The sequence below is a fragment of the Sylvia atricapilla genome, chromosome Z (genome assembly GCF_009819655.1).
Source record: "Sylvia atricapilla isolate bSylAtr1 chromosome Z, bSylAtr1.pri, whole genome shotgun sequence".
Classification (NCBI taxonomy): Eukaryota; Metazoa; Chordata; class Aves; order Passeriformes; family Sylviidae; genus Sylvia; species Sylvia atricapilla.
Genome location: NC_089174.1, coordinates 20,463,522 through 20,480,787, shown reverse-complemented (window position 1 = coordinate 20,480,787; position 17,266 = coordinate 20,463,522). Strand labels below are relative to the sequence as shown.

At 40.2% G+C, this 17,266-nt stretch overlaps 1 protein-coding gene across 2 annotated transcripts in view; it reads left to right on the top strand.

The window, feature by feature from the left end:
• Positions 1–17,266, top strand: part of MCC (MCC regulator of WNT signaling pathway) — a 168,298-nt gene that overhangs the window by 99,350 nt on the left and 51,682 nt on the right. For both annotated transcript variants that reach the window (XM_066339109.1, XM_066339110.1), the window contains 3 exons: positions 486–622; positions 4,536–4,699; positions 11,442–11,648. In XM_066339109.1, coding sequence (XP_066195206.1) covers positions 486–622; positions 4,536–4,699; positions 11,442–11,648 — 508 coding nt within the window. The remainder of the gene's footprint in view (positions 1–485; positions 623–4,535; positions 4,700–11,441; positions 11,649–17,266) is intronic.

Sequence of the window (17,266 nt, the reverse complement as noted above, 5' to 3'; positions counted from 1 at the left end):
GTCTCCAGAAGCATTTTGATTCACATATGCAGGTACATGCATGTGCATACTTTGCACATAAGGTGGTGACATCCTTGAACTGAGAAAGAGACCAAAACCATTTACTTCTAATTCACTTTGGGATCAAAGCCACTTGTGCTGATTTGTGTGAATTACCAGCTGGAGAGTCACTGCAGAGCAGTCTGTGTCCTTGCACACATCCTTGGTAGCACTCAGTTCCACCTATTGCTTCCTTCTCCTGTAGCCAGGAGAAATAATGAAGTTGGGAATAAAGAAATGGAAACCAGGCACAGACTGCTGCAAGTGGGTATTATGGGGCATGGCAAGATGGCTTTGCAGTGAAGAGTTTAAAGACATATCTACTGACTGGACGAAACACTTGTGTGAATAGGATCTTGTGGCTGAGCTTACGGGTCTGAAATGAGTGTCATGAAGATGCACATTTCCTCAGAAGATTTCATTTCTGCCTTTGCTCTCTCTGCCAGGGAGGAGGATGAGTACTCAGAGCTGCGGTCGGAGCTGAGCCAAAGCCAGCAGGAGGTTAACGAAGACTCGCACAGCATGGACCACAACTCTGTCTCAGTGCCTGAGAACCAGTCCACCATGGTCACTGCAGATGTGGGTGAGTTGTGTTCTTAGCAGAAGTGATGGCTTCCCACAGCAGAAAGGTATCATAGCTTTTGAAATGCAAATCCAAGCATTTAGTGAGGAAATGAATTAATGTAGGATGTGTTAATCACAACTGATGCTAAGCTTCTACATGACTGTGAACTTAGATGTGAAGTAATCTCTGTGCCTTGATTGTAGAATCGTAGAATCATTAAGTTTGGAAAAAATCTCTGAGATCACTGAGTCCAGCCATCAACCTAGCACCACCATCATGTTCACCATTAAACCATGTCCTCAAATGCCATATCCACACAGTTTTTGAACACTTTCTGGCATGGTGACTCCGCACACCCCCTAGGCAGTTTGTTCCAACACTTCACAACCCTGTCCATGAACATGTTTTTCCTGATGTCCAATGTAAACCTCCATTGGTGCAGCTTGAGGCTGTTTGCTCTTGTCTGATCACTTGTTACCTGGGAAAAGAGTCCGACCCTCACCCGACTACAGCTCCTCTCAGTTGTAGAGAGCAGTAAGGTGCTCCCTGAGCCTCCATTTTCCTAGAAGCAGACCTTCTAGCAGAATTCTGCTGTAATCCTCACTATGACAGATTTCCAGAATTTTCTTCAGAAAATTCTTCTATTCCTGTTTTCTGCACTATATTATTTATCAAGTGCATGACCTGCTACAGGACATTTGTATTTTCGTGCCTACAATTTCTAGAAACATTGATACAATAGTATTAGTAATAATGTGACTGCAAAGTGTCTGGCCTAGGGAATTCAAATTATCTAATAGAGGTTTTTAAAGTTATAAAAAATTTAAGGTTTTACTTTCAAAAGCTAGTGCTTACTGTTAAGTTCCTATTTGAACAGATTCTAATATGAAGATTTTTTCTTCTTAATTTTCTTCTTACCAAGGTAAAAAAAAAAAAAGAGAAACTAATTTGCTTTTCAGGATTTATTTTGTCTTCATGACGTGGAGCTGAACTAGGATTTGTGGACATAAACAGCAGGTTGTCTGTTTAAGTTTCTTCTAGCAATGAAAAACATGGCAGTAAGAATCATATACAAGGTAGAGACCTAGAAGATAAGGGGAATGATGTGTCTGTCTCAAAAATCAATGGACAGTAGCTCTGGAACCAGATCTTCTTGAGTTGTTGGTACTAGCAGCCAAGGATTGTTAGTAATATAACACACTCTGAAAAGGAACAGGATGTGGCTGCAGAAGGGAGCCATGCGGATGTACAGGCAGCACTGTTCAGAGACAAGTGTCCTTATTTAGCCGCAGGACATGAGCACAACGCAGGACACAGTGAGCACAGGGATGAGGCCAAGAAGAGGGCATGTGTTGAGGAGAATCCAGACCACCTAAGACCCCAGAAGTCCTTCCAGCCATTTCTAGAAAGGTCTGAAAGAACAGATTAACCATGCTAACTAATATGCGTAGAAAGGGAGAAAGTTATTTCCAGAGCAGGGAAAACTTACCTGTAAACAGGTATCTCCACAAAGCCCAGGGTGTTTACTTTGGTGTGCAACCCAGCACCCTGAACAGCTGAATCATGCTAGAGCCAGGACTGATGATTTTCTCTCTTCTATTCTTTCTCTCTCCTCTTTCTTCCCTTTTCCACTTCATCCAAAAGCCACTACCATATGGTGACACTGTGCTTATATTGTAGGTAAGGGCCTAACCTGACCCAGTTTTCATTCCAAGTGTGTATTTGTGAGCTTTTGTGGACCTTCTGACTTTCATCATTCCTTTGACGAAGCATCTGCAAATCTTGGGTGCTCCCTTCCCTTAAGGGTAGGGCTCACAGATAACAATAGACAAATATGAACATTATCTTTAGGAATTCCTGTGTTTCTTCTGTATTTTCCTTCTATCCACAGACTCTGTCCTTTATGGATGTTATTTCCATATTCCTGTAAAAATAAATTACACACACAAATATAGATACAGGAATATGTATAATTTTAAATCCTTCTAGATATAGGTGTATGAGGATAAAAAATCATGCTCTAATAACCCATGTGCATGACTTGCTTACTACCCTCATGAAGTGACTGCTCCTAATCAGTGACTTAGTAAAACCAGTAATACTTTGTGACACACTAATGCATGTGGATCTGCTGCCCTGTTGCTACAGGCAGTAAAACACCTACAGCTAGAACTGTGAACACTCTACAGTACATCTTGCAGAGCTTGTGATGAGGCTGTGCTGGTTTTCTGTCAGAAATGGGGTTCTCACATTGTAAACTATTTATTTTATGGGGGAAACATCACTGTTGGAACAAATCCCAGCAGACAAAGTCTTGTGAAGATTGTTTAAATGTACAAAATGTTTATTACAGAAGATATAGAAAAAAGCAAATTCAACAAAACACAAGGTTTTTACAAGTAAGCATCCTGCTTGCTATATCCTGCTTGTAAGTGAGTGGTGGTATTATTATGAAGGGCTTTTCTACTATACAGCAGCCACCCATGTGCATTACTGTAACACATGGGTGGTTGCTAATCAGGTGCCTGCTAATTGGGAATTAGTGAAATGACTTCCCAGAAAAAGCTTTTATATATTGTCCATTCAAATTTTTCATGCAATGCTGTGGCATCATTCTAAACTCTTCTTTTTGGTCAGCAGTAAGTTTGTGTTTATATTTATTATGGTCTAGTTAGATAAATGAGTTTGCAATTTTTTACTTTCTGTTCCTCTCATTCCTTCATTCAGCAGCTCTCAGTCTTCCCTTGCACAGGGGGGTTTTAAGGCAGTCTGCAACAATCTGGTGACTCATGTCTGTTAAAATTCAGACCCAGTTCAGTGCCACACTGCTTTACTGCCCTGCAAGAACCACAGCTATGAGACTACCACAAAGATTTGACCATGTTGAAGCATTTGCAGCAGCAGTACAAGAATCACCCTCCACCAAGAATGCCTACCACTGTTTTTAGCGGGATAGAGGAGCTGTGGATGTGCTGCCACCTCATAGTGCACCCCTTGTGTGCTCTGCTGTGGGTAGCTGCAGCAGGCTCTTACCTAGCAAGTTAGAAAAACTGACTGGCACATCCAGGAGACCACACAAGGGTGAATTCTGCCACAGGAACTGCTGCTGTTTGTCACAAGAGGTGAACATAAGAGAAATGAAAATAATTTATGAAGTGAGCTAGCAAGATACAGAGACCCACTTGTTTTCATGTAAGTGGAGGATGCTATGGCAGTGCGCACTAGAAGAGGTTTGCCTAAAGACAGGAAAGGAAGTGATTCTCTGTGATACTTTATTTAAAATAGCATTGTTGTGTAAGCTGGTAGCATGGTTGTAGTGTGGAACATAACAAGCTGTGGTGTTATGATCCCTGAATATTCTGCAATTTTATTTGAAGGAGTAACTATTAAGATGAAACACAGGCTCTAAGATAGTTGGTAGGGATCATTTCTGTAAACACCATGATTTTTTGAAATTAGGGAGTACCTAAGTACAACCGCAAAAATTCCTCTGAAAAATATCAAGTCATAACATCCCTGAATGTACCAGACAGAAAAATGTTGTATTTACAGAGACAAACATATGACATTAATTAAATCAGGATAATAGACCTTGAACGGCCTGAAGAACAACATAAAGAAATGTCACAGAATGTAAACATGTAATATCTTAAAATGTTCTTCAGAAAAGAGGGAGTTTTGAAGAAAGAATGAACACTTCAGATAAGCTGTGGGGCTGTTACTTGTCAGATGAGGAATAGCTCATGATTTCAGTTGATATGATTATGGTATTCAAGCCTATCAGTTGTCAAGGAAAAAGTGACAGAGTGCAAGGACATTCTTTGAACAGTATCATTCTGGCTGTTTGCAGCAGACGCTTCCTGGTTAAGAGTTTGTTTTTTCACTGAGTCACTAATTGTCGTGATGTTTGTTTTGTCTTGCTTTCTTTTAGATAACTGTAGTGACTTGAATTCAGAACTGCAGAGAGTGCTGACAGGTCTGGAAAATGTTGTCTGTGGGAGGAAGAAAAGCAGCTGCAGTTTATCAGTGGCAGAAGTGGACAGGCATATTGAACAACTCACTACTGCCAGTGAACATTGTGATTTAGCCATTAAGGTAATGGTGACATTGGGCTATAAAATGCAGCGTGTTCATTGCCTGAGACACCTGATTACTTCTGTAGTAATCACACTTTGCTTCCAAAGATGTTAAAAGTACTTCACAGGAGTCAACTCAAGTTCACAGTGTGTGTTTGGTAAGTAGTAACACACCTGTTCTACACCTTCCAAGGCCCAGGAGGAGCTACTTTGGACCTCAAATCAGAAATGTATTTGTCTTATGCTCATTTCAAAGATAAGAGAAAAGGGGATACTCAACAGTTAATTTACTTTCTTAAGCAATTTTGCTTATCCAGCAAACAAGCTGTCACCTGCCCAAGGTCCTACAGGTAATCATTGACCAGTGACTGAACACACACAGTATATGTTTGTGGTTGGCTGAGTTGTGATTTGCTGCGTTAAGATATAAAGCTGTCCTGGTTCCAGCCAAGGCTGGGTTAATTTTTGCAGTTAAATTTTGCAGCCAGGAGAGGTATGGCTGTGTTATCCTATATCTCTCGTTTCCCAGGAAGGAGGGAAGGGGTCCCTTCCTGGTCATGTATTCTTGGGGGTGAGAGCTCATGTGCAAATTGCCTATTTCTTGTACACTCTCTTACTACTATTTTTGCTGTTGCTGTTTATTTTCTTACCTCATTGCTGTTTCCAGTAAATTGTTCTTACTGCAGCCCCTGATCTTTGCCTTTTGTGCCTCTGATTTGCCTTTTTCCTCTGATTTTGTGCCTCTGTCCATCCCTCCACAGGGGGACTGAGGAGTGAGTGAGCAGGACATGGTTTGTAGTTGTTTCAATGGGAACGCTAAATTGGGAAACACTATTCCTTAACCACAGCAAAAGCTAATTTAACACTAAGCATTGGTTGTGCATTAGTTCAAATGGTTGTGCATTAGTTTAAATGAGATAAGTCAGCCTCAGGAAACAAATAATTCAAGTGTATGTGTCGCATTTATTGTGAATATAACAGAACAAGGAGAGGGATGTTTGCTGGCATATGTAACAAAAGGCTCTGCAGTTCAGAACCTGAAAGCAAGAGAGCCACAGAGAATCTTCCTATATTCAGGGGAAGATGTGAACAAGCCTTTTGTGTTGGGTGGAAAGGTACCAGTGACTCATTTTTACAAGAAAAATTGTACTGACAATTTGCTTTTGAAGTGGGGAGGTCTGTGACCATTCTAGATGGCTTTGACAGCCCTTTGTCCTCCCGTTGGGAAAAGTTCCTTCTATTCTTGGTGGTGCCTGAGGAATACAGCAAAATATAAAGAAATTAATGTTGTGTGTATGTTTGACTTCTAATCTCTTGGGATCAGTATGAAAGCTGTTTATTTGAGTGTCTCAGAGGATTAGGATCAGTACTTTGAATGTTACCAAGTATTGTTTGGAGTTTTTCGGTGTTAATTGTTTTCAGAAGTCACTATTCACCAAAAGAAATACTGGATTCTGGGAGATAGGTAGAGAGCAGCTTAGAGAGGGGGTAGAGAGGCCCACAGAGATATCCGAAGTGAGATGTGTTTAATAGAGCAAAACGTGCATATAGAGCCCCTCTCCACCATTACACCCCTGGCTGCAGGTAATTTCAGCTTTCCTGTTTCCTCAGAGAAAAAAATGAGAGAATTTTAAAGTGAATGGAATTGTGAATGGATACCTGAAGTGTTCTGACTACCTTTTGCCTTGGCTATTTGCTTTTTTCTTCACCAACAGACTAATGAATTTATATGTTTTAAATCCTTCAGCTTTGGTGGTTAAATTTTGCTAGGTTCCTTTTATTGCAGTTGCTGCTGAATGATTTTTTGCTTCTTTTATACAAATTATGTCACCCTAGCTAACTCAGTTTTGTTTCACAAAACCTGAAAAGATCTTGAAATGAAATTTATCAGATTGCCTTATGAACAGAACAGTTACAAAAGCATACTTTAGGAAAAAGATTTAAGAAAATTTCCACGCAATAGTCTGGTTAATGCTCTATGTATTTTGGAAAGCATGTCAATAAGATATCTAACCACTAAAATTTTGCTGATTAAAAAGCTGTAAAATTTCTAAGCATGAAACATTTAGAACATGAGAACAGCTGTACTGGGTCAGACCAAAAGTCCATTTGCCTAGTGGCAGATGCTAATGGAAAGACAGCATCAAAAATGACATGCATAGTATGTTTTTTTCCTTCCTTCAGAGATGCTTCCAGCGAAGTGGATCTGTGGAGACTTGAACCAGAGAGGATATCTTTGTGTTTAATTGTAACAGGTGGAATTTTCTTCTTTGTTTCTATCTACTGTGTTTTCGGACCTCTCTAAATTTTTGGCCACCATAAATTCCATTAGGGATAAATTCTAGCATTGAGTTACACCATGTGAAGAAGTACTGCTTGAGTGTCTTTTAAACCTGATACTTGCTGATTTAATCTGATACTGCATCTGTAACACAACACTTTTTGTAAACACAGTAAGGCAGAGAGCACTGGTGAAAGTGTAAGAGACAAGAGTACAATTACTGTGATATGACATCCTGCTGCCCTGTGTTCAGAACACGACATTGTAATTCAATCCCATATTCCGTGAAACTATACCTGAATTACCTGCTGTGCAGCAACATACCATATAAAAGTGCTCTGTAATGCTGCTTTGAAGACAACTAATCAACATTATTTTATATAGCTATATCTGTATACAGTGTTTATGTTTAATTTTCCATGGAGGATGGTTGGTAGCATATTGGACACCAGAGGAGTGCTGTAGTGGTAGTGTTCTGACAAGCAGTGGCCTAGAAGTGGAGGGGTTGGGAAAATAGCAACACTGGAGCATGGGGAATAAGGAGACAGAGGGAGCAGCAGAACTTTGCATTAGAGGGGTGAGAAAACAGCAGGGGAAATTTTAGGGGGGTATGGGGAGAAGAAGAGAGAGGAGAAATCAGCAACAAAGAGGCACTGTTTAAAATAAAAAAGCTGGCATCATCAAGAGAGAATGCTCCTGCTATTACAGAGCTTCTTTTTACATCGTAAGATTAACTACCATGGGCTTATTCAGAACTTGTACTCTTCCTCATGCTCTGTTGAAATAATTTACCTGGTCATAATTTGAGACCTGTGAGTCCGAGTGAAGCTAATACAAGGGGGACTTGTGACTTCTTTCATCTCACAGAGATGTTGCAAGCCTCTCCTTTTTCAGGAAAGTAATTTCAGTTTCCTGCCGAATCTGTGAGCAGAATTACAGTGTAGATATGCTGATACTCTGTCAATAGAGTTTCATAATTGTGTAATTCATAAATATATTGCAGTTTTATGTAAGAGTAACATGAAATACCATTCAAAAGGATAAACTGAACAAATAATAAAATTTCATTGGTATCTCAAAGTGAGACAGTGCTGAAAATACTGGGAAGATTTCCTGCAGGGGAAAAAAAAAAAGACGTGTCTCCAGCTAGGTTTGTCATTTTCAGCTGTACTTAAGTTGATTCTTTTGGTCCCTCACAATTTAAAGAAATAAAGCAGTAAATATTTGGTAATATATAGAATCACAGAGTCATAGAACACGCTGAATTGGAAGGGACTCACCAGGATATAAATGTTCTTCTGAATAAAACTAAGTATATTATTACTAACCTTAGTTCATCAGTTATCTTCCATTTTAGATGTAAAAGTATAGGTTTTAGCTGTAACTTGTTTTTGTATTAGCCAGTGAAATGAAACTTTCTGGATTGTCAGTGATATATTCTTTTATTTTCCATGTTTCTTATAATCATTTTAATGCACACTGTGTGCAGTGAGATTCAAAAGCCTATGGGCAACACTGAAGTGGTTTTGCGTGTTGCAGGTATCTTCTGTAGTTAGACACGTGGTGATTTCACATTTGCTGAATTTTTGTTTTGCCAAATTCAGTGTACTGGTGTGAGTGTCTGCTCTTTTTTACATCTGGGAGAAAGGATTTTTGGAGAAAAAGGCAAAACAGGCCTCAACTGAAGGTAAACGGATAGTTTATTAACACACACTAAGGAAAAAGAAAAAAATGAAACCTTCAAAACCTTTCTCTTCCCCCTACAAGTTCACTTTTCTACGAACAACGTAGAGACAAAACCTGTGATTTTCAGTCAGTTTCACCATTCAAATATAGTCTTTCATCAGTTCTTTAGGAGAAGAGTCTCTCTTATTTTACCATGGAATTTTCCCACTGACAACTTAGAACAGTTCTCTTGTGGGTCTGAACTCTCACAGAAACAGCCACTCAGGAAAACCTGCTTCCATGTGGTCTCCTCCCATCAGCAGTTTCCCAAGATGCTTGTGGGTCATTGGAAATTCAAGCATCTGGGGTATCACCTTTTAAAAATGAGCAACTTCAAAGGCAAAGGATTCTTCCTCTCAAGGAACAGAGATGTCTTCTCACTTCTTTCACAGGCACAGAGCGCTTCTCACCTCTCTCTGTTCAGGCATCTCATGGGACTGTTAGCGAGGAAAACACATAACCACCGGAATGATTATGAGGTGCTTTATTGAAGAGCTCTGGGAGCCGGGGTACAAACCCAAATCCAACTCCAACGAGGGTCCAAGAAGGCCCCAATATTATACCCCTCCGTTACATAACTCCATGTTAATCATTAAACCTACATTGTTCTATTGTATACATCCAAGCATGAATTTTGTAAATATCTTCTTTACGATTCTAGTTTGAAATAATAATCATGTTCAGCTACCAAAAATCATTACAATTCGATCATCTATCTTATGATGATTAGGTACAGTTTCACCCGACCTAGTTTCCAAATACAAGTCGTCCCAATCTTCTCCTTCTCCCCCCATCCCGATTACCCAGGCAGAGTTATACTTGATTTGGTTAAAACAATGAAAGCAACACCTGGTTGCAGTGAAGCAGAGACTCTATTCCCAGCTTCTCTGGTAACCAAAATTATTAACCCTATCCTAACAGGACTGCAGGAATCACAGATTCCAATGCAGTATTACTCAGTCCATCACAAACCCTTTGCTCAAGCATCTACAAATCATTTCTTCAAAAGCGTATTTTTCCATGGTTTAAAGGATAATCTACCTATAGAGTTCATTTCCGTAGCTCAAATAAGAAAGTCCAGCCAGCAGGCAACTCCTTCATCCTTCCTCTAATTAGTCTTTTACTCCCTCCATCTGACTGTTATGCTGGGTCTTCTCTATGTTCACACTGTCTTTTTCTCTCTCTCTGGGAAGAGCTGTTTTAAAAGTCTCAGTCTGTGTCAGTAAAGAGCTAACATTCTTGCAGATGTGTCACGTGATCTCTGCCGGGCAGCCGGCAGGATTTTCAAAAGCCACAAGGATGGAGGAAGAAAACTCCGGCTGACAAATCTCAGAGCAGCGCAGCTGATGGATACCTCCTGCCCCGACCTCTCAGTCTCATCCGAGAGGGCCCATCTTGGAGTGACTGCAGGCTTCTGTCCCTCTGCCAGGCCTCGGGCCAGCCCCCTCCACCATAGGAGAGCGGCAGGATGTTTTACAGTTGCTAAAAACCGATCAGGACTGGGACAGGGGCATATGCTCGTCCCCTCCCCTGGCCTGGGAGTCACCAGGCCAGGCAGCCCCCGCGAAAACCTGGGCATGGGCAGGCCGGACTGTCCCGGCCCCCTGGCAAGGAGACAGACAGGACTGCCTCACCTTCCCTGGCCGGAAGGAAAGAGAGTTGGCTTGGGCCCCCTCAGCTTTAAAAGGGTATTACCAAAAGTCACCTTCATTTCCCTCAGTGGTCAGATCATATGCCAAATAGAAAGAACTGGCTTCTGATAGGTCCCTGTCCTTTCCAAAATAAAGTGTAAGGTCCTGGCAGGGCAATATTCCATTAACCAAATAAACCAAACGGTGTTAACCTATGACAGCATGGAGCAGAGGCACAGCATACAGGTAGTATATACATACAGTATACAGGTAGTAGATTCCAAACTGCAGGTGGTTTCCCCAACAGCCTGTTACGCTGTGTTTCAGCATTTTAGTGGGCAGCCTGACAGTCAATTCAGGCATGGCAATATTCCCCTGCTGGTGATGGGTGCTCATAGTTCATTTTCTCCCCCTGGAAGTTCCTGAATGTCCCTTAACTGAACAGTGTCTACAAGGCACAGCTCTGAGCATAGAGGTAGGACAGGAAGTGCTGCATGGCATTGTGTCCCAGGGAAACCCAGCCCTTTTTTAGATACTAGAAAGGCTGTAACATCTCCTGTAAGCCTAGCCAAGGCCAGAGTTCTTTCTTGTGTTTTGTTACCACCTCAAGGAAAGGACATACTCAGGGACATGGGAAAGAAGAGCCCTCTTTTGGTCTTCCCCACTCTTTTTGTTGCCCTTTTGTGGCAATAAATAAGGCCCTGTGCCATGCACATTTACAGACTGTACATTTCTGCCTGTTACTTGTAACAGGGAAACAATAAGTACAGTGCTCGCCCATGACAAAGAGTCATTAATTTGTTCTAAAGTATTCTGAGAATTAACTACCAGCATTGCTGTCATTCACAAGTGACACATTTTATTTGCATGTATTTGTCTGCTTTGATGTTTGTCAGTATGAAATATTTCAATGAAATGGTCAAACTGTTGAAGAAAATAAGTAATAATTTTGTTTGATATTACTTGGCAAACAAAAGAAGCAAACTTAAAGGTGTTGAGGGGCTGGGAGTGTGTATATATGTGTGTAAAGTTGTCTGTGAACATACATTTCTGTTCCATCTACCCATTAGTCCTCCTTAGTTGTCTTTGCCCCTTTCTGTTTGTTGATGACTCTGTTTTTGCAGACTGTGGAGGAGATTGAGGGTGTGTTAGGACGTGACCTTTATCCAAACCTATCTGAGGAGAGGTCTCGGTGGGAGAAGGAGCTGGCTGGCCTGCGGGAAGAGAATGAGAGCCTCACAGCCATGTTGTGCAGCAAAGAAGAGGAGCTCAACAGGACCAAGGCCACCATGAATGCTGTCCGTGAGGAGAGGGACAGGCTGCGTAGAAGGGTAAGGCTGCTGCACAGATAACACCTTCTTCTTCTTCCAAACTATGTGGTTTTGTCACCAGAACAGGCTTCTCTTTAATCTCACTTCCTGTGCTGGCTGTAGGGCTTTTTTTCAAAGCTGGGCTATACAAACGACAAAACTAGGACAAAACTGAATATAATTGAAAGAAAGTGTGTGAAAAACAGCCAGTGTGCACAACAGCCTGATTTCAGAAATCATGTATTAAGACAAAAACTGATTCTCATTTTTGGGGAAGTATATGCAACTTCGATATAAAGAAAGCAGATGTTCATCTAGAGAATTCTCCTGTGAGACTCTTTTTCCTGTAAGCAACAAATATTTCTTTGTTTTTGAAGGGAATTCAATTTGTGATTAGGAGAAAGAAAAAGAGCAGGACTCCTGTCAGTGAGTAGTAATTCTCATACTGAACGATGAGTAGTTCCAGCCATGTTCTGCTTCCCTGTCTACATTTTATGATGCTTTAAGACCAGATAAAGGCTTTGTGCTTTGTGTGGAGTCCAAAGTAGAAAAAAAAAAGGGGAGAAAAATTTGTTCACAAAAAAAGTGAAAGGTCCAAGAGAATGTGACCTCGGTCTCAGTTACTTTTAAAATTTGTTAACTTTGTACCTGGTAAATTTGCAGAGTTTTGGCTAGATATGAAGTATTTTTGGTTTTAAAACAGGCAGTTTCAAGTCTTTGTTCAATCTGAATGACAGGTCAGACCACTATATCATGGTAAATTATTGCAAGCATTACTCTTTACCTATGGGCAGCACATCAGCTTTTTTTGTTGTTCCAAACAAACATTGTTCTGCAGTGACTGTGCCATTATAGCATGAACCTGCGTAGTGTGAGATTTGTAATCTCCAGATATGGAGCCACAAATTACCCTTTCAAAACTCTCTGTCTTCCCCTAACACTAAGAAGGCATGTGTGATGAGGCAAGTAATCTCACATAATTTGAAGCAAGACCAGTTCAACTTTTCCATTGTAATTTTTTGCTTTATTATAAACCATAGGTTGTTTTCAGTCCTGAAACTTTTGGATTGATAGTGGCAATTATTTTTAAGTAGAGGCAATACTACCCCTTGAGCTACAGAGGTAACATTTATGGACTGACTGGATTGTTGCCAAACTGAGAGGGTGGACATCAACACAAGCAGGCAGAGAGTTGAAGTGTGTGCTTGAGAAATTTGCTTACACAAATACAGGTATTTATATTCCAGGTGGTACAGATCAATACTGAGATACCAAGCAGTAGAAAGGTAGGTGGCCTTGGGTGTACATAAAGATTCCTGTTTTGAGAAGTACAGCATGCAAATTAAGGGGCTTGAAAGAATGGTAACAAGTATTTATGCTGACTTCAAGGAGCTCCTCAGCAGAGAAACAGCAAAGGGGAAAGAATTTGTGTTGTACTCTCAGGGACCAGTATGGCTGAGCCACAGTGGCAAATTCAGTTCTGTGAGGTACCAGAGAAGCTATTTTTGGTAGGGATCAGAAAAACTGTATAAAGAGGGGTGGGATCTGATCTGGAATATTATATGTCGTTTTTATTTCTTATGCATGTAAAGGTGCAGTTCACATTGGCAGAAAATTATGTAGACAATGGTCAGAGAAATGGGCGTTGTCCATGGAGAAGGGACTTGTCCTGTTCAGCATGGCAAAATAAATTCTTGATTTGTTTTCTCTTTACAAATTTCCTCAGAAAGAAAATAAAAAGGGGAGTAATGGCTCTCTAAACTCAGGGACAAAACTGGAGCAAGAGCAGACTAATACGAACCAGCTGTGGCTGAGGCCAGAAGTTAGACTGTGAGGTGTCCGAGACACAAGAAGATTGTGGTTCTGAACAAACAGTAAGGAGTAAGGCTACTGACTACTTTCTAAATTGATCGTTAAAATATTAAATAATTATGTTTGCATAATGAAATACATGATTATGCAAAGATACCTGTTAAAGCCAGGGTCATTACATTAAGATTGTATCTGAAGGAAAGCAGAAAAAGCAGTTAACACACAGTTGCATTAATTCTAGAGCCAGCCTTAGCGCCTTTTCACGACTCTGCTATGTTTTGTCTGCCTGCCAGCAGTTCCAGTTCTCTATTATGGAAGCATATCTGGTGGAAAGAGAATTAAAGTCATCAGTTTGTTTCAGTTGTTTGCAACTACAAAGGACTTTAATGAAATCTGGTAATTAATATAATCCTTATCATTCAGAACAACTTGATTTATTGCCCCCACCAGAGAGGTTAGTTCCTGACATATGACTCTGTTTGCACACTATGTAATTGTTGCTCTGGAGACACTATTTGCATTTTTAATGTAGCTTCATGTCCATAATGGCAACAAAATAAATGTTTTCTTTGACCTGTGAAATATGTTCTATATGCCACCTGAATTTAAGAGTCACTTCAGATTATTTCCCTGGAGAGTGGGAAAGGAGACCCAACTAAAATTTAATTGTTGTCCTCAAATTAAATTGGGTGAAGAGGACAAGCTTGAAGTTGACCTGATCAATAGGTCTGTTCCTTCAGACCAATGCCTGTAATCAAGCAGAGTGCTTTCAATACCTTTTTCTGAGGCTTGTTGGAGAATTAATTTAATTAAATCAATTTATTTACTGCTCTCAGTTAACAGATTGAGCTGCTCTCTGGAACAGTAACTAAGAAACAACATACATTCAGAGTATGTTTCTCACAGATCATTAGCGAGTGAGGTAATTGCTTACTTCTGTAGGTTGTCTACAGTGTAACAGCTTATTTTATAATGCAAAGGTTTATTTTACCTCTGTATTACTTTGCTGCATTAAAAATAAGATCTATTTAGGTCCAGGCCAATCAGTGCCCTAGAAACTGCTTAGACATAGCTGACCATAATCGTGAATCCAGTAATACAGATAAGATGGTGGGGAACTTTTGTACCGTTCTGTGGGATTAATATTATTATTACATGAGAATAAGGCTGTAATCAGGTCAGTACTATTTACAACTGCTATACAGAGAAACAGACTTAAGTAGTAGAAGAATAAGTAATATTTGTGTTCTTACACAAAAGCCCTTGTATTTGACAAGGGTTTCAGATGAGCAGCAGTGAAACAGCATATAAACTCCATCCTGCCTGCAAAGTAAAAATTGTGGGGCTTTTAATTACTGCCAATGAAAGTTGCCAGATGAGTGGTACCTCAGCACAGTCTTAAGGAGCTGGTTGGGATAAAAAGCAGTGGGTGTGGGCAGCACTCAGGCTTCCCTGAGGCTGTTCTGTAGAACTAAGTCTGAAATGAAAGGGCAGTTCTAGCTCTGGAAGTTGGTTAAGTTTAATCTCTACATGATCTATATGCTGACTTACACAGTTAATCTCATGCTTCTGATTGTGAAGGTTGTTCTGTACCTGCTCCAAACATAGCTGAAATCACCAACTGACCAGAACAAAAACACTTTGTTAGCTGTCTTCAATTAAGACCCTAATGAAAACATAATCTGTGGAGTAGTAGAAAATTAGTATTTTATCTGTGATCCCATCAGCTGCCCACATTTCCTACTGCAGAGAGCTTTGATTTGAGCAGAGGGCTCTCCCAAAATATGTGGTTCTTGTGGACAGTTGAAACCTACCCCTGCCACAGCAGACTCGGATCCTTGGCCTTGGAGGTGTTCTTGGGCCCACACTGTTCTTACATGACACAAAGCTGGCAGGATCTACTGGACTCTATTTTGTAGTCATTCCTATTGGGGCCAGAAGGTATTGTTCCAGATTGCTGGAGAGCACTGATACATTATGGGCCCTTATAGATTATTATGTGCTTGCACAGCTTCAAGTGACTCTGGACCTGTTCTGTCTTCTTTGTCTCTTGGTGAGCACCAGAAACCTGAGGTACCATCCCAAAGCTGTTTCCATTCTCTGCATCCTTCACTTGCATAGTATTTGCTTATGCAGCAGCATGTCCTCTTGGGAATCAACAAAGTAGAGTTTTACTTCTGTTTCCAAGCTTGCATACTCAATGTTTAATTGACCTTATAGATACCAAGAAAGATGTCTTTACCGTACTCAGTTGATCACAACAGACAATACATAGGAACTCCGACTTCATGTGCTCTGGTGCTCATGATATAGGAGACATTGAAAATTATCTGGTTGTAAGTAGTCGACACTAGGACTGAATGAAACGTAAGGGGGTCTTTTTGCTGCGAAGGACCCTCGCCACTCAAAGCAGCTCAAATTATTACACTGATTTGGCGTCTTCTCCTCCACGGATCTGCAGTACGCATGAATAAATTAGAAAGTAGGAGAAGTTCACTCCCTGTGGTTTGTTGTACTTCATTTTCCTCCTCTGTATAATAGGGGAAAGGAAGTGAAGCAGCATTAAAATGCTGGGGGAAAAAGGTCCTGTTACTTGACAGGTTCAAAGGTACTGTATGATGAAACGGGTCAGGAGTAGGATAGAACGAAAAGAATCACAGGCATGTCCCCTTTTGTTTAGAAACAAAAGCAGCAGGTGTCCTTTGAATGTGGAAATCAGTGATGAAAACAGGCAGTTTGTAGCTGCGTTCTTTTATTTAAGATATGTTAATGAATCATGTAGTTGTCACTATGCAAGTGTAAATAAAAAGACTAAAAAACACGCTTCTCAGAGTCATGGTTACAAATAATGAGAATACTCCACTGAAATATTTTTCTATAGCCCATGATGCATTTGGACAAACATGGCTGTGACACCTGTTAATAGCTTATGAAGTCTTTCATAAATTGAACATTGCTGTAGTGTCCGCCACTTTTCTCTTCTATTCTTGCTTTCTTTTTATTTAGTTCTTAAGGTGATAAGAAATTACCCTTAATTTTTCACTATTTCCTACTCCAATTCTCAGATTTCAAAGGAAAAAATTAGAAATGCAGCTCAACAATTGGGTCAATTTCAAAACATCATATATTAATAAGTGACATTTTGAGATACTTATGTTTGTATTAATAATTTGAGAACATCTGTTTGCACCTGACTCTTTTTTTTGGTATCTAGTCTATCCATTGCTCTGTTGTGTCTCACTTAATGGACCTGCTCCTGCTCTTTCCCAGGTTCCAGCACTTCTTTACTTTTGTAATTTCTTGGACTTCCTCCAGTCATCCAGATCTTTCCTTTTTTCTGGATTTCACAGACTTTTCCCTGGATTTCTCCCTTTTTCTTTCATTCTCAACTCCTTTTTTTTTTTTCTGACCATATATAATAAGATCCGCTTTGCAGTTTCCACCTCATTTTAGTGCTTCAGGAATTCATGGCAACTTTTACATCCTCTGCATATTTCTGTTTTTAGACTAGTATGATAAAAGGACTTATGAAGTTTTTCATTTAATTCTTCCTGGTTATTCCTCCTCCCAAACTCAGAAAACCACACTCTTCCTGTCTTATAATGTAACTTTTTTGGGTTTGTTTCTATACTTTATACTTCTATACTTGTCTTCACCCATTGCATTTTGCCAATTTGTCATCAATTTGCTGTAAGATATTCCCTTCGTCTCTCTCCTATTTCCAAGTATTTATTGTGTATCATCTGCAGTACTGCAGTTTACCTTCATTCTATGAACTAACATTCAGGGTCAGGCAAGTTTTAATCCTGCTTTTAAAACCAGTCTTT